This window comes from Fukomys damarensis, unplaced genomic scaffold, assembly GCF_012274545.1.
Source record: "Fukomys damarensis isolate Sample0158 unplaced genomic scaffold, DMR_v1.0_HiC HiC_scaffold_33, whole genome shotgun sequence".
NCBI classification, from domain to species: domain Eukaryota; kingdom Metazoa; phylum Chordata; class Mammalia; order Rodentia; family Bathyergidae; genus Fukomys; species Fukomys damarensis.
In genome coordinates this window covers 48312489-48333989 of record NW_022900945.1, presented here as the reverse complement: position 1 = coordinate 48333989, position 21501 = coordinate 48312489, and the positions used below count along the sequence as shown (strand labels likewise).

The 21501-nt window shown below is 40.2% G+C and overlaps 1 protein-coding gene and 1 long non-coding RNA gene across 4 annotated transcripts in view; one reads left to right on the top strand and one right to left on the bottom strand.

Annotated features, from left to right (window-relative positions):
• Spag17 (sperm associated antigen 17) overlaps window positions 1-21501 on the top strand; it is a 195771-nt gene that overhangs the window by 18975 nt on the left and 155295 nt on the right. For all 3 annotated transcript variants that reach the window (XM_033758259.1, XM_010631186.2, XM_010631185.3), the window contains exons 2-3: window positions 13696-13836; window positions 14436-14513. In XM_033758259.1, coding sequence (XP_033614150.1) covers window positions 13696-13836; window positions 14436-14513 — 219 coding nt within the window. The remainder of the gene's footprint in view (window positions 1-13695; window positions 13837-14435; window positions 14514-21501) is intronic.
• LOC104866941 lies at window positions 1243-4716 on the bottom strand. Its single transcript, XR_781612.1, has 3 exons — window positions 4589-4716; window positions 3170-3245; window positions 1243-1354 (listed from the first exon to the last, which is right to left on the bottom strand). It is a non-coding gene; the product is annotated as an uncharacterized LOC104866941 (long non-coding RNA).

The window sequence follows — 21501 nt, the reverse complement described above, 5'->3', positions numbered from 1 at the left end:
AAAACTCTAGACTTTCTGCCTGTCACCACAGTGGCATTATTTTCATGTAGCTTCCTATTGAAATCATTTTTCTTGGTAATCAATGATATTGGCTGAGATATATGTTGGTTGCTGTTCTGTATAATGCCATCATATCAATGAAAAATATTTTGCTATTTTCAGCATCTTGAATTTTGCATATTGTTTTACTAAAACATTCTTATGTCAACTGTTTGAAGATTTATCAATATTGATTAAACTTTCACTGCTTGGATTTATGTTTTCCAAAAGGTTTTCTCATTTCAGCCAATAAATACTTTGCCAAAGTCAAAATCATGTAAATATACCCTGGTGACATGTTTAAAAATGTTTTTCACTCACTTTTTAGAAACACTTTACTAAAGTTATTCCAAATACTTTAATGCATAAAACTCATTCATGATATTTTAAATTTTCTCTTGATTATTGCAGAATTTTTCACTGGAAACATAAACTTTAGCAAAACACGGTAGCCACTTTGGGGTTTTTTAATGTTTTGCCTGTTCAACTTTTAAAAACACAAACTTTGGGCCAGGGGTTTAGCTCAGTGTCTCTGCTGCTTGCCTTGCAAGTGCAAGGTCCCAAGTTCGAACCCTGGTACTAAAAACAAATAAATTAATTATTTTTTAAAAAATAAAAACACAAACTTTGAGGTCTATTTCCATTCATAACTTACCAGTTACTAATAATCAATAATCAGAGCAGCATCTATCAATGATTATCCGTATATGTGCCCAGTGTCTAGTGTTTACTTACTTCATTTTGCAAAGCTTTGATAAAATGTATGTGTCCGGTGACTCTATGTACCATCTCCTGTTCTCTCCTTGTGTCACTCTTTATGACCCCCTCGTTTGTCTTTCTAGAATACCCATATGACCATATCATTTCTTGCTACACTTTCAAGTTCTGCTATTCTTTACTTGGTCCTTCCCAATTTTTTTTAGCTCCCTCCTAATCTCACATTTTGCCTCCTCTACCCAGACACTATCTCAGTGGACAACTAGATAACTCAAACTGCTAAAATAATTTTGTGCTTTGAGACATTAGTGTTATTTCATTTGTTTTAGCCTTCCTTCTCTGACAGCATTGGTTGATATTTTTTTCATTCTTTATGTCAATGAAGAATGAAATATGCTCATTACATGAAGCTATCCATGTCTTTCCATGTCCCATTACCAACTTGTCATGTTCCCACAGTACTTATATATACCCCAGGGATGGTGATCGCCATGTTTATTAGAGTGTTAATGTATTTGTCCTCTCACTTGACTGTGAAGTTCTCAGGGGCAAGAAGTAAAATATAGGACCTTTGGGTGCCCTCTCTGGAACACAGTGCCTGGAATACAAAGCGAATGACAGAACAAATGCAGTAGCTCCTCAAATTATTTGTGCCAAAACTGCACCCTGCAGTTTTAATTAGGTCTTCTCTACCTTCCACAATTCTTATTGAGGGAAAACATTAATCATACTAAATATGTAGCATACTAAATTTTGACATCTGCATATACACTCATAATCTATCACCCATTTGAAGATGTAGAACAGTTCAAACAGAACCTATAAAAGATACTTAACCTCCGGTTTTCCCAGTCGAGCCCAGCCCTCCCGAGAGTTAGCACTTTTCTGACTTCTGGCACCGTCGGTGATTTTACCTGTTATTGACTTTACATAAGTGAACTAACGCAAAATGTAATGTTTTTATTTAGCACAATGACTGGGAAATTCAGTGGTGTTACCCAGTTAAGTAGTGTGCCCTCTTCTGTAGCGGTATAGTGTTCCATGGTATGACTGTGCTGTGATTTTTTAAATGCGTACTCTACAAGGTTGATATCCGGATCACACTGACTTTGAGAAGTTACAAATAATCCTGCTGTGAAATGCTTGCACAAATTTTTCCTTGGACATGCACATTTATTTCTCTTGGGCGTGTACTGAGAATCAGAAGTGCTGGGCCTCACTATGTTTAGCTCTAGTAGCTCCTACTTTGGAATTTTCCAATAGAGTCCCACCAATTTATTTTGATGAGTAACGTATGAGAGTATGAGCCACTCGTCAGTCTTTTAAATTCCATTATTTTTATTGCAATTTTCCCCCTCTCTATCGTAGATTTGTTTTAGTTAACTCCCAACTAAACCTTTTCTGCCATGGCAAATTTAATTGCCATTCTGTGAATTGTTCCAGCTGTTCAATCCCATTTTAAGCTGACGCTTAAAAACTAAATACAGCTTTCCAAGTATAAAGACACTCTGGTTTTTATGTTTTCTATTTTATTCTCATTTTTTCTAGATATGATCAGCAAGGACCTTTCGATACAACTGCAATATATTGAGTTAATGGTTACCGGGAAGCTAAATCGGTATTTAGAGCCTCTATACTTGGAACTACAGTTGGAATGTTTCACTAAGTGTAACATATTTGCATATTGAATTTTAACCAAAATATCTGCTTTCCCAAATATCTGCTTGGTGAAATGTCCATGCCTTCTTTACCCATCTCTTAATTGTAATGTCCTCATTACAACCACTGCTAATAGACAGTGCCCAAGGAGATGGAGAAGAAAGGTCACTAATCCATGAGTCAGGGCAACCTTTTGCTATCTGTATCACCTTGATCAAGTCTCCATGGCATAGATATTTTTCCATTTGCAAAATGAAATAATTAGAAAAATTGCAACAACAAAATAAAATCTGCCAGCATTGAACTTTATAATTTTAAGGTTTTATGGTATAGGTTACTTTTCATATCTTGTGAAAAAGCAGTTAATATATCCCATCAAGGATAAGGCTGAACTGTGAAGTCCCATCGCCATGCAGAGAAATGCCATTTTTAGCCTTATCACTGTCTTTATGCCAGCTCTATAACTACAACAAACATTCCGTATACTTCTGAGTAGTTTTGGTACACAAACTTGTGAAGTGCTTTCTTTTAAATAAATTCTGTCCTGCCCTTCCTCTGTCCTCAAACCTTGAAGTCACTTTTTATTCGTGTCTTTCTTATGCATTTTCTGCTAAACATGATTGTAACATGCAGCCATGAGTGACACAGATGATATAATAATTTCTCAAGCTGCACATATTGAATAGAAATGAAAAGGAAGTCTTCCACATTCTTGGTTAAGCTAGTAAAAGTTAGTAATATTGAGTTCACTCACCTTTGTCTTCACATCAAATGTCTAGGAGGCTGAGTAAGGAAAAGGTCAGTTTCCTTAGTCACAGTTGTTATTGTCACTGTAAAGGCAAGTGCAAAAGCACTCATCATTTCAGTTGCCATGCATATCGTAAGAATTTGGGACATGCCCACAAAAACATTTGTGGGAACATGGTCTACTGGAGCCACATTCTCAGCCCATCCTACGGAAACAACTATAGATGTGTGGTATCCCACTTTGCGATGACACCTTTGCTCAGGAGGCGTAGTCTTCAAAGGAATAGTGATCTGGCTGTCAGAGCGTGCCTTTTTGCTTAGTCCTTCTTGTGCTCAATAATTAAGAATAATCAGTTACAGTCAAATGTTCTGGTCATGTGTAGAAGTTTTCTTGGCTTGAAATTGAAACAGGAATGGGCCTCTTGTTTTACTTTTATTTGTACCATCTTTAAAGCAGCTTAGGAACAAATCCCTGTTTTGATTTTGAGCCTTGATTTATAGTTGTAAAATACTGTTACATGTAACTTCTTTGGCTTTTGCTCTTGTGCATTTCCCTCCAAAGGCCAATGCTATGTGACGATGATTATGCCTTTTTGTGTGTGTGATTATGTCTTGTGCCTCTGTGTTCTATTCCTAATGCCCAGAACAGTGTTTACAATCTTCAGTAAATATCACTTGAATGAGGGTATGACTTCCCACTTCAATAGTTTTTCACTAAGGTCCAGGTTTTGAGTACTTAACTGTTTTCCAAGACCATGTGGTTGGAATCAGGACTAGCAATCAGGTTTTCTGATACTAAATCCAGTGCTCTTTTCATTACACATTGAAAGAGCTATTGTAAGGACTCTATTAGGGAATCAATAGAAGAGGAATAATTACCATGAATTACTGCCCTGATGGATCCAATAAATAGATCCCACGTACTTACGTAATTGAACAAAATTAAGAACCATAACCAGTTCTTGAGCTTGACATTTATCATAATCATTGACTGAGTATTTTGTCACACAGACCTTAAACAAGGCTTGCATGTATAATGCATGAGTTATGTGGGTCTGCAAGGTTTTGTATAAGTGAAGGAATGAGCAGGAAACAGTTTTACTCAAAAAACCCTGCTCTTTCTAAGGTCACTAGAGATCTTCTAATTACCTCTGACTACATGCATTCTTCACCTGGCTTCAGCCACACTTTCCCACCCAGCTCTCCTCCAACTCTCCTTATCTGCCTCCTAAAATATTTTCCTCCAAAATGTGCCCATTGAAGGGTGCTTCAAAGAAAGTCAAAGCATTGGAGAAAGAAAAACCTTGTCAACTGCTTCAGGTGCCCCCACCACCACACCAACTATCAATCTTGTTTGCCCTGCCAGGAAAATTGATTGCTTCTGGTCAGTACTTCTTACACTCCATCTGTCTATTTGGGGACTTACCCATTTTCCTCATTCAGAGAGAGGTGGTCCACCTCTTTCCTTGAACAATTCCTGTGGTCAGAGCATCTCGAGAATTCAGGATCACTGCATAGTACAGCTCTGGAAAGCAGTGATCCTAACTCCCTCAATCAAAGTGAGGAGGCCAGTGGATGGGACTCAGCAGCATTTCCATGGGGAAATGAGCATTGTTTGCTCACTTTCAGCAATTGTCCTATCTCAGCCCTGTGTTTTGTCCGTCGTCTGCAATTTTTTACATCAGCTACCTCTCAGGAGAATTTAGTAACTGCTTACTGAGCTGAATTGCTACTCGTTCTTGCCCTATGGAGACAGGAAGCACGTTCTTTCTGCCTGAAGCATATTCTTATAATTTTTCTGACACACCCTCAAGGTGCTGTTGAAGAGACCCTACAATTCCCCACTAACATCATAAATATTTACCTTGCTGGAAGATATGGCACTGCCAGATCACCTTCATTCAGCTCTTCTTCCTCACTCCATATAATCTGGAGACCAAATTTTTAGATCTGAAAGTCAGGACACAATAAGATAAAAAAGTTTACCCCTTTTCCAGGTACAGTTATTAAAGACAGCGTGGGCGTTGTAATTCTGTTGCCAAGATAGTGTTGTTTGTTGGAAAATTTGTTGAATTTGGGGGACAACAGGTCAGAGTATGTAACCAGGACAGACTTGTACTTTGTATGATTCAGAAGTAGCTTTGGGAATTCCATACGCAGTCAGGGTGGGCACAAAAATTAAACTTTATCAATGGCCTCATATAAATAAATAAATGACTAGTGAGGACATTTGCATTAACTGCAAGAAAGTGAATTATTTTGGTGCATGACAAAATAGCGCATAACATTTATCAAGCAACAGCTGTGTGACATGGATGGGTCATTAGAAAGAATATTAGCTGGTTGTTTTGTTTCCACTGGACAGCTCTTTTGCCAAGGCACAAGTTTATGGAATGCCTCACAAGACTAGTGGATAAGTGACATTTATATTAGAGGAAGGAAGTTAGGGAAACAACAAAAAATTACTATAGGACAAGTGATAAGCTCATATTGAGTGTTAGAAATCTGTCATGTTTTTTAATGTGGAACAGTACTGACTCAATATCGAAGGTACTTGAAAGTAAAAGAAAGACTTGTGACTGAGAAGAAAGTTGATGAAAAGTTGTAGCTTTCAATATATGATGATGAAAAGATATCTCCTTTCTTTGGGGTAAGTCCCAGACTCCAATTTTACATTTGTGAAGCAATTAGCAGGACTCCTCTTGGTTTTTCTTGGTCTCTTCCATTAGAAGAATGTCTCTGATATGTAATATTTGTTTGAAAACCCAAAGAAGCTTGTTTCCTTTTGAGGTTTGCCTTACTTTTTATGTTTTGAAGTTCATTTTGGACCTCAGATTTTGCTCCAAGCAGTAAAGCTAGTTGAATCATAGTAACATAACGGAGCTGTAATTTTAGCCCACTGTTGGGGGTGGAGAGAGAGTTAAGGTGTGTAGTGGCTTCTGTGGTTTCTCTGTGGAGTAGAATTCCCTGCAAAGCTTTTCCATGTGGTGTTTTAATAGCTGTCTTAAAACTTTCTGATGCATGGAGCAAAACTGAATGAGGCTCATGTGCTAGATTGGTGGGATGGTCCAAGGTCTCTGAAAAATGAAAGAAAACAACCAAATAGTCTAAGCCAGAGGCTAAATCGTCCAAAGAAGATCCTAGGGACACAGTCAAAATCAAAATTATAGAAGCAATCACACCTTCTGATCCATTTTTTTCAGAGCTTGCTATAGGGAATTACAATATTTCTACTGCATGTGTTAATATTTTTGCTTAGGCACGATGCTGTACAATTTACAAAATAATCCTAGGTGTATTTGTTCATTAAGGCTCATAATAAATCTTTTTAAGACGGTATTATCAGACTCCTTTTTTAAAATGAGGAAACAAAATCACAAAGATAAGTGTTAGATCATTGGACTAAGATACAGTAGAAGGAATTTGGCACCATTTCTGAGATCTGCATCTTTACACCAGAACTTCAATAACAGTAATTAGTGATAATGTTTAATATTTATGAAGACAAAGAAAACCAGCTGGCTAGTGTATGCATGCATGGTAAAGCTCTTTTGAGACTACTGGCTTCTCATTGCTGAATATCAGTATGTATGGTGTTATCTAGGCATCAGAGGAATGAGCTCCTCTCTCATTCAAATGCTCAGTGATTCAGAGGGATGATTCTTTACAAAGTGTTAATAAGAGTGCCTGATAAAATGCCACATGCTCAGTCAGCCTTCCCATGTAAAAATTCTTTTTAGTGTGTGGCTTGGCTACTAAATTCAAGAAACGTTTATGGAATGCTACTATATGCCAGACACATAGGCAAAATAGGAAGTTGTCTAGGTGGTATTATTACAGGAAAAAATTCTGGAAATGAAATATGAAATATTATGTCACCCAACCTGTTAACTGTATGATACCCTGAGTTCTTGTTCTCTAAATATCGAAGAATGAGTCCTAGAAACACTGCAGGTTAAGAGTAGGAAGGTATTGATTGGTAGGAAAGCTCCTGAGGGGCAGAAGGGGTCCCAAGTGGGTAGCCCATGGAACCCCACTTTACAGAGGAGTTTTTTAGGGTGAAACCAATGTGGATACAACTTGAGCCATAGCCATGAACACCCAATAAGGTTACAGGTGTGGTCACTTAGGTAATAGCGGTCCAATTGGGAAACAAGTCATGTAACAAGAGTGGATAGAAAGAACAAAGATTCCCCTAGAGTGATGGGTCCAGAGGTCTCTGGTCACCCACCAGAAGGGTTGATGTCTGTCTAGATGTCCCAAAGCCCAGTGCTTGTTCTCTGAGGAAATAAGTAGGTCTGGTCATCTTGTCTTTATCTTGAGGCCTGGTTTACAGCCAGTGTGTCTCCAGTTGCCACTATGGTGTGTTTCTCTTTTGTCCTGACCCTCTCCAGGACCTAGCCCTATCTGATGGCCTATAATATTTCTACCTAGCTCATCTATCTAAAAAGCATGAGTCTAGGAGGACCTTTTCCCCTGGCCCATCCCATGCCTAAAATACCACCATCCACAAGAGCACCCTTTTGAATCAGTCCAGAAGTCACTCAGATTCCTTTTTGAAAATGCAGATATCGTGGAGAAAAGAAATACTTTAAAATGGTCCTGGACACTAAGGCCTTGAGATATGTTCACTTATTTGATTACCATATCGGCTGTTAGAACCCTGAGTTGAGTAAGTGGTCTGATGGGTAAATTTTATTCTACCCAGAAAGGGGTGGTAGATCTGGAAAGGACTCTAAGGGGCTGTACAGCTGGAACATAGCAGCAGGCTGGGGAGCTTGTCTCATCTGAATAGAGGAAGTATACCAAGGGTCTCTGTCAAACATAAACTAACTACTTTTCTTTTGTTCTTATTTTAAGAACTACTCCTGTGTGACGTCTTTGTTTTAGGTCTAAATGCATGAAATTCATCAGATTAATATTTGCAGTTTAACCAGAAAACAGTTTATCCACTTTGCACTTCTAAAGCAGAACCCCATTTCTAACAAAAAGTAGTCTGGGGCAGCTCTCTTTTTCCAGTCCTCATAGAGTGCAGTCTCATCACCCACCTTGGTCAGCCAGCGTACGCATCGCCAGCTCAGTGCCTTCTCTCCTGCCTCTCATTGCTGTTTTGTTTTTTTTTTTGTATGGTGGTGACCGCTTCCTGTCTTGACAGATTAGCACACGATACCAGGTGCCTGAAGAACGTCTCCCCACACACTCTTGCATTCTCCCCGCTAGCTCCAAAAAATTGCACACATTTAGAATTTTCGAAATTGCATGTTCCTAATTTTGGTTCTCACTTCCACGGACCTAAAAGATTTTAGGCACACATCACTTCATAAATTTGTCTTTATCAAAAAGAAAATTATTTTACAAACTCATCGCCATCCAAACTAATACTAACTGTATTTGTTTTGTCATAGACTAAACTGTTGATATTGCTTGACTTTGTTCCTGGTTCACTCCCAAGCTCTCCACACTGGGAGTGGTGTATATGATGTAACCGCGCTTGTTTTCATGAGTGAGGAGAGAAGACGCCCACCCCCCAATAATATCCACCATGCCAGCCCTGGTTATTGTTGGGAGCCGTGCCTAGAAGGTCTTTCTCATCATACAAATCTCAAGAGGTGGGTGCTGTCGTTGTCTTCATTTGTGCCCAGGGCACGGAGGACTTGCAGCTGGTCCACTCAGAGTCTAGTCCCGGCAATCTGCCTTCTAAGTCCAAGCTCTTAACCACTGTGCCACAAAGACCTGTGAGCCTCCAAGGAGCCAAGCATGCAGATGCCCAAGTGGGCCTGTAAAGGAATGGTCAGGAGGGAAGGAAAGCCCTGGAGTGAGCTGGCCCCTCTGTACTTATCTTATCACTTGCTCTTCAGTAGTACCTGAAGCAACACTTCACACAGCACAGCTGGACAGCATGAATCAGGAGTGTATGGGGGGTAGAGAAACTCCCTGGCCCTCTTCAATGGTTTTTCAGAGATAGTCCTCGCCTACCCAACAAAATAAACTTCTAACTCCGTTTTAAACATGAAGCGCTTCCTGAAGTGCTGCTGGGGAGTGTTTGATCATCTGCTTTTCAGGAGCAAAGCTCAGCTGTGTAGCATCTGCCACTGCCTGAGTCTAAATACTCACCATAGGAGCTGAAAAGACTTAGATGCTCCCACTCGGGCATCTCCATGCTTGGCCTGCTGTGGCAGACCCCAGGCAGCGCCTGTGCACTGGCAACAGGGTTTGCTACACTGCACTGCAGCGGCTCCTTGGAGGCTCCCAGGTCTTTGTGGCACAGTGGTTTCCCTTTCTCTTCGCTTCCTGGCTGCCACGAAGCCAGCAGCTTTCCTCTACCTGGCCACTTTACTGCGTTCTGCCACACCACAAGCCTAGGAGCGGTGGAGCCAGGTGACCATGAACCAAAGTAGTCAAAGTCAGAAACCAAAATAAACTTTTCCTGCTGTGACCTGTTCATCTCAGGAACTCGGTCACAGTGATGCAGAGCTGACTAACACAATAGGAGATGGGAGACTTGGAAGAGGGGGAGAGGAGATAAGAGCAGTTTTCCTTCCTAGTATCTGATTGCTTGTCTGGGTCACTCCAGGGAGACTTGTCTTAGCAGAGAAATTGCCTGCAAGACTGAGTTCCTCAAACCGAGCCCCGTTAGATCAGACAGGACGTGTTCTCCTCCTAACAACCTCCAGGGCCATGGACTATATACCCTGCACAGTTTCGTGTCATGCTACATACACTCCAGCGTTTTGATTCTGAGGGTCAAACTCTTCTCAGCGCCCCAGTGTACTGCGTGTCTTGAAAAGAATCAATCTATGTTTTATTATAGAGTTTTACGTATAGAGTTTTAATCTACCGTATTCTGTGTGTATCAGGCACTGAAAGGCACAAAAGCATTTAAAATATAACTTGTGGCCTCAAGAGTTTACATTCTAGTTGAGGAAACTTGAAAGCCCCATGGACCATTCCCTGAAGAAGGCATGATGGTAATATGTCAAACTAATTTTTATAATGAATTGTGAGGAATACATAATTAAAGAAGAGTCCATAATAAATATGTACTTAGTAAAGAGAACTATTTGTATTGCCCTTGTTCGTCATGTGACAGTGGATGTCCATTATTTAAACCTATATCTTTGACTTAGTTTACAGTTAGAATCCTTTTTAACAAATACAATTGCAGCAGAGCTAGTTCTGCGTAATAAAAATACCTTTCTTCTTCTGGCCCAAAGCCCATACTAACAGTCCTTTGATGAGGGAAAGCCAAAGCTCCTTTTGAAGGAAAAGCCCAGTATGAGAAAGAATATTCGCAAATCCCTGTCTGTTGTTTGGCAGTAGCTTTACTTAACAAAAAGGCTGTGGGTTCCGCAGAGTGCCCACATAAGGTGTGCGTTCGCATATTGGTACAGTATGCAATAGTTCTTAAGAAAAGCTGACTTATTGAATGTTGTATTGACTTAACTTGAGGCTTTGAAATGTGTCCTGATGAAAATCCTCCTTGGGCTCTGATCAGCTCTGGGTGGAGGACCATGGGAATCTCCTCAGGCCCCGCTGAGCCAGCAGAGGCTGAGGACTGGAGCACTTGTGCCCTCCCGACGCCTTTCCCTGTGTCTGCCCATTGCTTGTGCAGACAGAAGGAAGCATTCACAGCGTCATGGTCCAAAAGGTGCTTTTCACTTGGTCTTGACAGTGTTTTAGTAATTATATTAGATTACGGAATGCCTACATAAAATTTGGAGAATTTGCAGTATATGAAAGAAAAATAGCTCTAAACCTACCCCGAGTCTCTAGTGTAGGAGACAAACTGAGATGGCCAGGTTCTCCTAAGAACACCGTCTTGCCTTGGGCGTAGGTGTTTGGGTTGAGACACCCCTGCCAGGTTTCTAATTAGGTGAGACTGGTCAAGTACATAAAAATGGATTGTGTCCATTCATGACTTGATTCCATCCTTTGAATGCCCTTATCGATAACTACTCAGGGCAAGACTCTGTATTAATTCTGTGTAACATGTGCCCCCAAGTAACAGAGCTAACTTTATTTCTTATGATGTTTTGGGTGTGCCGGACGAAAACCCTCTTCCTTCACCCCTGGATACTTCCAGGGCTGTTTGTCTTAGATGATTAATATCCTCTTTCTCTCAGCTCATGCTAATTATACCCAAACTTCTCGAACTGCTTATAAATAAGGTGACCTCCAGGTAGGAGCACTGCTATCCTCACAAGTGTGTTTGATAGGATTGTGCATATTTTACTTGCATTCTTCTCACCACCAGTGGCCAACAATTCTTCCTCTATACTAAATTTCTTTTGCGCCCCTGTGTGCTTCAATGTTAGGTCTCTCTGCAACTGTGTTTTGGGGCAGTGTAGGTGGTGGGATGTTTTTCATAGCATTAGCAAAATCTAATTTGTGTCTGTTTTTCTTTTTTTCCAAAAAAAAAAAAATAATAATTCCCATTTCTCAAACTGCTACCAGTGTGAAGTTCGGAACTTACAGTTGCACTGAATACTAAGGGTCAAATCAGAAATTATAGTTGCATAACATCATTTATTTACCTAGATTTCCAACTCACACAAGGGGAAACGACCCGCTCTTCGTTAGTGATTAGAGCACTCTACTTTTCCTAGCATCTCGCTGCCCCCTGCTGCAGCAGGCCGTGCACATCCTCCTCTGCAGAAATTCTCTGTTCGCACTGTGGCTTTGGGCCTGTCCACGTTTGGGTGGGTTCTGGTGATGTGGTTAGATACTAAACTATAACTCCACCACAGTCCTCCATGGGACCTCTTCTGCCACGTGGATCCCATTTCTGAAGCAGGTGTTTTGTGGGCAAGAGAGTACAGACCAGAAAGTGCGCCCCACCTGGACGCTAAACCCCTTCAGATGGAGAGATGTGGCCAGGATGCCCAGTGCATCTCAGAGTCTGAGCAAATGCAGACCTACTCTCGCTTAGGGGAACTGTTTCCAGGTAACCTCAGAGACCTCACCAGTTTTAGCATAGCACCACGAATTGGAGGACCAATCTGGTGTTAAGTTCCATTATGAAGCAAAGAAACAGAAAGGTCACTTGGTGATCATGGAACTTTTTTCTAAATAATACATTATAAATATCACTCTAAGATTTTAGAACCAGAATGTTAAAAAAAAAAAAACAGATATTCTGTATTCCAGTGCCAAATGAACAAACAATGTCCTAAACTCAATAGAAAAGCTTAAAACACATAAGGTCATGTCTACCTGTACTCATACATGCAGCTTGTACAATGCACACTTGGTAAGTTTTTTATGCTTTTACATACAGTTTTGTTTTGGCAGAAGCGTTGAAAATTATATGGTTCTTATTAGTAAGTTTCCATGGAGAAAAATAAGAATTTAATTAAGGACAATAATTATTTGAGAGTAGAAAAGAATTTGCACTAGATCCTCTCCCACCTGCACCCTCGTTCTGGCATCAGCCTGGTTACGAACTGAACTGAACCAGAGGGAGAAGCACACAAAGTTGTGTATTTCACTGAAGGTGTGCGACCTTTGCAAATCTCCTTAGGCGTTGTTTTGGCATCCACCAGGAGCAGGTTTTACTCTGTAAATCAGATCTCTAGAGAGGAGCTAGAGGGAAGTTCGGATGTGGTATAAAGCCTCCACTTTATAAGGTGGAGAGGAAGACCGACCAACCGGAAGAGGTCAGAGGGTGTGCCCGCCCCTCTGCACCTCTCTCACCAGACGCCTTTGACCCTGTGCGCTTCCTCCATCTCTCAGCTCCCAGGCATGCACAGACCTCTTTCCAGCAGCACACAATGGGGGCCCCATTGGGATCCTCCCCAGGTGCCTCGAGGAACTGCTTCTTTTCAGCAGAATCATAAGAAACACAGCGAACGGAATTATTGATGAGATCGCTGTCCTCTGTAACATATTTCTTTGAATTATTCGATGGAAAAGTTCATGGCCAAGTGTCAAATCTTATCCCTTTTCTTAGAAATGGAAAGAATCCCTTTGCGAATTAGCAATAATATTCTTGTGTTACGTTCGAAGGAAGGGATGTGTTCCAGTTCTCCTTTGGCGGCTCATTCGATATTACCCAACATCTAATAACTTTTTTTTTTTTTAGCTCTTTCTCTACCCCGCAAAGCAGAGTCTGAGAGTGTAGCCTGGAACAACACAGTTTGCCACCTTTGAGACTAGATCTTAATGTATACTTGCAACCGAAGAATGAACTACTGTACAACCACAAATTCTTCTTGGGCAGCATTGTAGTGAAAAAAAATATCATCTTTAATAATTACCTTCCTAAAGACCTCAAGAAAACTTTGTGGGGTTTTCCCCCTTCAAGAAAAAATTGTTTTGTTTTGTTTTAAAGCCAAGGGGCGTGAAATTTGGCACAATACTGCCGCCTTGTGGCTGTTTCAAAGACGCGTATTTCTGCAGAGTTAACCCTGTCTAGGTAAGATTTGCTGGAAATAAGATTTGCAGTGGAAATAAACTTCACACAAAATGACCTCATCAAGAACACTTAGTAAAAAAATTTTTTTTAATGTCTAATTCCGTCTGATTTTGTGACAGAACGACTGGAAGTCTTCCATCGCTTTCGTGGTTGGTAACCAGATTGAAGATGATCTTCTCATTCAAGCCCTCACCTTGGCTGTCGAAGTCCCTCAGCGCAAACTCTTCAGTATAATTTCATGGCAAGACATTCTCCAGCAGGTACCTGTGCTCTCCTTCCTCAGTACCTCTCAGAGACCTTTTAAATTTTTAAAATTATTTTAAAATTTGCATACTCTTGGGCTGTTTTGTAAATGCTGGCACATTACCTCAAATACTGAGCTAGAGTAAATTGGAATTGTTTAGCTTGGCGAAAGTAATTTTCGTTCACTGAGGTCATCCATTCAGCATTCGTGCATTTGATGGAGATTTCTGTGGCCAATTCTGGGCACCATGCTAGGCTCTGTGCGGAATTACTTAATAAAAAGTTAAATAATAACAAAAGGCTAGACTAAATAAGGTCCCCAGAAGGTACGTGACTAATGGGAAAATGAAGTCTAAAGAGAATCATAGCCGGCAGGGCTATATATATATATAGCCAGTGAGAATGATAACATAGAGATCTTACAGATGGCACAAAGCCATAGCGATCACCAGCTCACCCTGGTGGCTAGAAATACTCCACCTGACCGGTGAGGACCACTTCCTCACCAGCCTCACCAGCCGCTTAAGTTACTGAGGTATTTGAAAGTTACATGTATTGACGTATTCCTTAACTAAGCCCTTTTTTGTCCTGACATGTAAATTGAACTTTCTTACAGATCAATGAAATAAGCACACTTGTTTCATCTAAAAAGGCAAGAAAGCCTGCAGATGGTAATGCTCCATTATTTTACGAGGTAGGTGAAAGTCTTCACTGACTAGATTTTTGTAATTTTTAGAAAGGATACCCAAAGTGATAATGCGATTAACTTTTTATTCAATTCAATTTTTAAAGTAAATTCCCTGCTTCTCACTGAACATGTGCTGCTCCTGATGGTAGACACACACACACACACACACACACACACACACACACGCACGCACACACACACACACACACACACACACACACAAAACCCTACCTCATTTTAAGCAAAATCTTCCTTTACTTATAAAATTGTCCTACATCCTTTAAACTGCCATTAAATCCAGTTGAAAACCATACGTCAGAAGCTGTTCTGTGCAAAAGTGTAGCGTCCTGTGTTTTCATGCTAATTACTGAGTATGTAAGGGTATTAAAGGAAGTCATTATTAAAGGAAGTCATTATTGATTCTACCACAGAAACAAGAAAGAATTTCTTGTGAGAGACAGAGCCACCGCCTGAATAATTTTCCTTCAGTTTTTGGACTTTGTGCACATTTTATACTCGACTCTAGTTGAATTGAAAATAGTGACATTCTTCAGATCAGTGGCTCATGCCATTCTGGCAGTTGCTTGATAGGAAATCTGTCATCTGCAGAAAACTTAGAACTCCTGCTCAGTACAAGGGGATTCTTCTCACCCTGCTTTGTTAATATTAAACTTACATCTTGCAAAAAAAAAAAAAACCATAAAACTCTAGTGATCAATTAGAATGTCACAATTTGTCAGGAACCATCTTAGGACTCTGCAGACCTACAAAATAAAGATGTTTGGATCTTTCTAAGGCAAATATGTTAGCCTTTTATCTTGTTGGTGACTATTAAAGTTTTTTATGTGTCTAGGACCTGGGATGATTCTGTAACGATCTCTTTAGGATTACCTAGGTATTGCCATCTGACCAAGTTTTGCTTGAGTTATTCACAATTGACATTGTTGTGAATTTTAAGTCATTAATTCAGGTTATACTGCTCTCTCAACCATGGAAAACTTATTCTGTGTTGTCGTAGTCAACTACCACACTCTGTCTTTTGTTGTGATCATCTGATGTGTATTCTCCAGTTGAAACATTACGTTACCTGGATTTAAAATCCTGGAAGTTTTTCTTCAGAAGTAGTCATAGAAATTCAAGTCCAATTTTCAGGCCTGGGATTAATTAGCTCCCGCAAAGGATTCTTTCTTCTTCAAAGATACTCAGTAAAAATCAGAGATGATAACAGGGCAGTTTGACGTTTAATCTGGGCAGGCATTTTGACTTGGATGTGGGCTAGCACAATGCTACAAATCCAGAGTTCAGTGAGCAGCCATTCCTCACCAATATGTCCTGGGACTCTTGGTTGCATATTCTTCACTCAGGGGAGGTCCCCCTCACATCTGGCTTTCCCACATTCTTCCAGTGGAGCATTCGGGCAATAAGCCTCCCACACCCGTTCACATACCCTTTTCTGAGTGATTCCAGAAGGGAAGAGAAGGCAGGGTGGAACACCATGAAGCTTGGACAATGGGTGCACGAGGTATTCATCAATGTCCATCACTGTGGCAAAACGATAAAGAACATAAAAGCAAATGAAGTGGATGGAGGCTTCCCGTCAGCATTATCCAAGGGCAGATTGCGCCTCTGGAAAAGAGGGGCGCATCTCTCATTTGGTTCCTTCACACTGCAGACCTGTTCCAGAACTCTGCTGGTGCCTTCTCCCAAGTGAACTGAAAAGCTGCTGGCCATGACCATAGAGCATCAAGGTAGTTTTGAGTTGGGGCCACGGGAGAACCAAAAACCAGTATCTCTTGGGACTTTTCGAGCCATGTGAGAAACTGTGCTCCTTGATCTGCTTCCGTTGAAAGTTTCATGCGATCTATTGCAGCCAGGTCATCTGTAACAGGTAAACTCATGAGGGCTATTCAAGAAATCTTATAGCTACTTTCTTGAGGAAACTTGGTGATGCGAGAACAGATACTCTGACAAAACTGCTTCTTCCATGGGATATTTTAGAGTCCTGTTTCCTTTCAGACCTCCATTTTGGAGAGAAAAAAAAATCCATCATGAAAAAAGGCATACTCTTAAGTGCTTATATTTACTTGTCAGATGCTCTTTTTGGCCTTAAGTCATAGCCTTGCTGTTTTGGCTTTAAATGCAATTATCTCATTTGTCTTCCTGGTTTCCCAGCTTGTGGTTGGAGCCTGGTTCCCAGACACTGAAAGTGAGACCTCACTATAGCACAGCTTCTCCATAAGTAATAAAAGAGTATCAGAGCAACATGACATATTCTCAGTGAAGACTTGAATGTCTGGGCTAGCAAAGGCCACATTCCTGAATGATTTGCTTAAGGTTTCATTTGGATGGGTTGGTGTTATATACACACAGCCCCATTTGAAATTGTGTAATTTCCCCTGAAACCTAGAATTTCATCTAGCCATCCTATTGTATATACGAGCCTTCATTCATAAGCTATAGTTCTTTCAAAACCTGCTTTGACTTGCCCTAATTCCACAGAAACATCATTCAGCTTATTTGTTCACTCACCTCTTCTTTTTGGAAAACATCTTTTGGTCTAGCGGGAAGTGCTCCAAGGACTCAGAGAGGAATGGGAATAAAATCTCTTCCTCCATTGTTATATTAATGGATAATGAGAATGAGAATAATCCTAGGCACTGGCATCTGAGGGCCATTCCCAACATACAGTACTGTTTGAGGATGTGAACACGCATAAAAAGAGGTCAACTTGTATTGTTCACAATATATATTGGCCAGTTTTACCAGCTATTAACAAATGCATCAGTGTCCAAGCATTATAAGTGCAATGGAGAGGGAGGAGAATGCAAACTCTTGTGGAGAGTCTAACCCTGAGAAGTTTCAGGACCAAGGACAAGAAAGAAAAAAGATATGCACTGAAACGTGGCACCTAATGGGCATTCAATAAACATTTGTTAAATAACAGGATGCAGGATGCAGGGACAAGGGGAATAATGAGAACCAAGACCTGTCATGTAAAGGTACAAGATCCCAATGATGAAGGTAACTGTACTGTATACCTAGAATGTACCAATAAACTCAATGAGGAAAAAAAAAAACAGGATGCAGGAAATAATGAAATACTTGGGCTAAGATTTTTCACTTTACCACAAACCCAGCCGAGTTTCATCAGCCTCAAAACTGTCCACCTCGGGGTGAGTAGTACTTGGCAATCTAAGGGAAGGGAGTAGATTGAGCAATGCCACTGGAAAGGAGCAAGACTGAATTAATATACATGGGTGATCTCCAAACACGGTGGATGTTTACGTTAAAGAGAAATTTATTGTAGCAAAATAAATTAAGCCATAAAGACCCCTCATAATAAATAGTTCCCCTTGCTTTGAAGACATTTATTCCTTCATCCTTGCCATTTTCTGAAGCAGTGCTGGAATTCTTCCTTCGGGGCTATCTGTTAAAGCTGTGATCAAAACTACAGTGGTTGCTGCTGCCAAGGGCCCTCCAACCGAGAGGAAGCCTTGTGAAAACATCACGGTGTGTCCTCATCCACCTTATTCACAAGCCTGGCACTATTCAGGTTTGGGCCCTTTTTCAAAGTCAAAGTAAACATGAAAGGTTAACGTTTTGAATCAGTTCAGGTCATCAAGGCAGCCACAACCACTCAACTAAAGATATTCACAGAAGAGGACCTTCCAGAACTGCTTCAGAGAGTGGTGTTGACAATGGGAACAGTGCGCTCTAAGTCAGGAGAAATATTTTGAGGGAGATTAACAACAGTGTCTTGTACTGTAATACTGTTTTTTAAATTTAAACATTCACAGTATGTTTTGATCACAGCTTGAATGAGGGATTTGTTGTTCCATGATAAATTATCCCTAACCAGGAAAGCTAAGTCCTAGACGTCTTTTATTTACAACTTTAAAATCCTACAGTTGATATCGATAAGAAGACATCTCAAGAACTGAAAGAAGTACATGCAGTTGTTTCCTGACTGAACTTAAACCGATTTGCTCAGTTGGGATGGATAGTTTTCTGTATGTGCGTACTTTCGGGCCCCAGTTGAAAAATCCAACCTTACATTTGCAGGCATACTGAGTCCTGATCATAATTAAAAGCGAAAATATTAATGGTCATTCAAAACTGTCTGTGCAAAAGAACTGCTGAACAAAATTGCTCCCTGAAGAACAGAGGGTTTATGCTTTATTAAAATAATGGCTAACTTATTTCAAAACGGTCAATTTTCAGTTTCTCCGCAATAAAGAACTCAGGCAATCCTAAAGGCTAGGTGATAGGGTGCAATTGTAGGGAAACAAATAATTATGCCTGTTCCTCTTATTTCTCTCAGTAAGAAAATAAGAACTAATTTTTTTACAAATAAGTCTTAAGGAACATATTTCTACTGGCTTTCTATTGATCTAAGAGATCATTAAATGTGGAAAGATTTGTATGGTATTAGGCTAAAAAAGAATCAAATGGCGTTTAAAAAGATACAAAGGATGCAAGCATTGTGTCTTTAGATCTTATTCGTTCCATCACATTTTTAAGATATTGTGCTTTGCTAGTACATCTGGGAGGTTTGCTCAGAAGCACTCATTCCACTTTTGGTCCCTATTTTGTGGATATGCAAATCTATTTCTCAGGTCTTTCCCAAAATAAATTCACAAGTAAGAACAGAGATCTACTTCTAATCTACTGTGCTGTTCCTTCCCAGATTCCTACTGTGAAACTCAGTTCTTAAATGTGCCTTAAATTCAGTCTACTCAGTTAAATTATAAGCCCTGACTTGGGAGGGGGGTGGCCCTTGTCAAAGTGAAAATTGAAAAAAAAACCCACAAAAACACATTTTTCACAGATAGGGACAAATAATATGTGACAATATTTAAGAAGTTTGAAGTTATTAAAATGACAGATCTCCTGGGAATAGGGAGAGGTATGTCATGGAAGAAACGAAGGAAAAGAGAGACAGGAAGCATTCTCTGGCCTTTTCAATCCTGCTTTTTAAAACAAAACAAAAAAAAAATCTAGAAAAATTGGAAGGTAGCCAACCTAATGCCGTTATTTCATAGAGCTTAGGGACACACCAGGAAATTACAGGCCAGTTAGTTTAACTTCACTTGTAGGGAAAGTATTAAAAACTGCTGCAAGAGATCAAGTAAAAGGATGCTTAGACAAGCACAGCTTAATTAAGGCAAGCCTAGCCAACGTGGTTTTTGGAAAGGGAAGGTCATGTCTTAGGAACTTGTTGAAATTCTTTGAAGCTATTATGGCCATCAGTCTTCAAAGAGTACAGTGAGGACCAGGGTTTGTGTATCCTTTTTGTTGTACATCAGACCTTCGGGGATGCCTACGGAACGCGGCCCACATCAGGTCCTTGGCACTCCAGATTTGGAAACCACTATCAAAATATCAGAAAATAATCCCTGATGGAAGATTTCTAAAGCTGGAACCAATTAATACAATCTGATATTTATAAATGTAAAATAATGAGACTTGGAACAAAATTTGGGAGTATTGAGCTACAACAAAGAAGTACTACTTTGGGACTATAAAAACAATCTAGGAGTTATTGTGCCAAAAGCTGGGGCTTTGGAGGGAGGCACTTCTCACCCAAAGAAGGGAAGATGAGGCAAAAACAACAGTACTAAAATCCGTTACCAGGTGAAAGGTTGTGAAGAGTGCCACCAAACGAATTTTTTGTCACTCTGGTAAAATGCGTTAACAGTCTCAGCCTCCATGTTCTGGAGGAGACTGAAAGAGTCTCACAGAGAAAGCCAAGTCCAGACCAGTCAGAAAGGTGCAGAAGGTTGGGACTGAGTTGCTTGAGGAATGACCTCCCACCGTGCAAATGTGTTTGTCTATCAGCTGGGAAACCTAAAGCTCTATTTTGAAAGCAGAGCACAACTGAAGCAAAGGCATTCCAGAAAATGCCAGTCATGCCTCAGTTTGTGCCCACCCCCAGTCACAGGCATCTGATCTGACCAAGCTCACAGCAAAGGGTCTCCAGTACAGGAGGGGAGGTAGACACAGGGAGGTACAGTATCCGGTGCCAAGGAGCCTGGGATTTGCTAGCAGGAAACAACTATTCAAACACTGGCTTATTGGCTAGGAGATTTGTTGGCAAGACAAGAAGCTGCTCAAGAATTCCAGGGCATGGCTATCATTGAGGTCCAGCCATGAGATCAAAGCAAGGTTCATCTATCAAAGGATGATTTCCACATCTCCACCAAATTCTAGCTTCTCTAGCACTGTATCCTCTAACCACCGTGATCCGAGGAATGCTACAGAAGGGATCAGGAAGACTAATAACTTCATTCCTGAAGACCTTGGAATTATAGATCATGGTAATTATGGCTGCCATTTAGTGAACACTTAGTGTATTCCAAGTCTTGTGTGCTGGGCACTTCATGTACATGAGCTGACTTAATCTTATCACCCTGCTGGGAGATAATTACAGTGATGGAATTGAAGCACAGAGAGGTTAAGTAACTTGTTGAGTCAAAAACCCTTATTCCTTCTGCTCATATCACACTCGAGTTGAAGATAAACAATTCACATTCTGAAAGTAGTTGTTAAGGCATAATGTATTAATTACAAGTTACTGCTCCTTGATTAGAATTCAATTTTAAACCTCTCAGTAATTCTATGATGCTTATTAATTTTCCTTCAACTCAAGGCAAACAGAAAGGTATATCTGCAGATAATAAAGTGACGAAATAGTTTTGGGCCAGTTGGATGACTGGCTTTTGCCCAAATGTTTGGGTCAACTAAAACATTTAATTCATCCAGGTAGGATTTATATGGTTAAGATTGTGAGATTCCCTTTTAGGGGAGGGAAGAAGGAAAAAACAGGAAACAAAAGTGAAGTTAATCTATATTCAACAAAGTTGAAAGTGTGGAAGGGGAAAGAATCTGAAATCTTAAAATAATTAGTGAGAGCTGTATTTCATGCCTGCCTCACAAACACAAGGTCCTAAGTTGGATCCCTGATACAAAAAAAAAAAAAAAAAAAAAAAAAAAA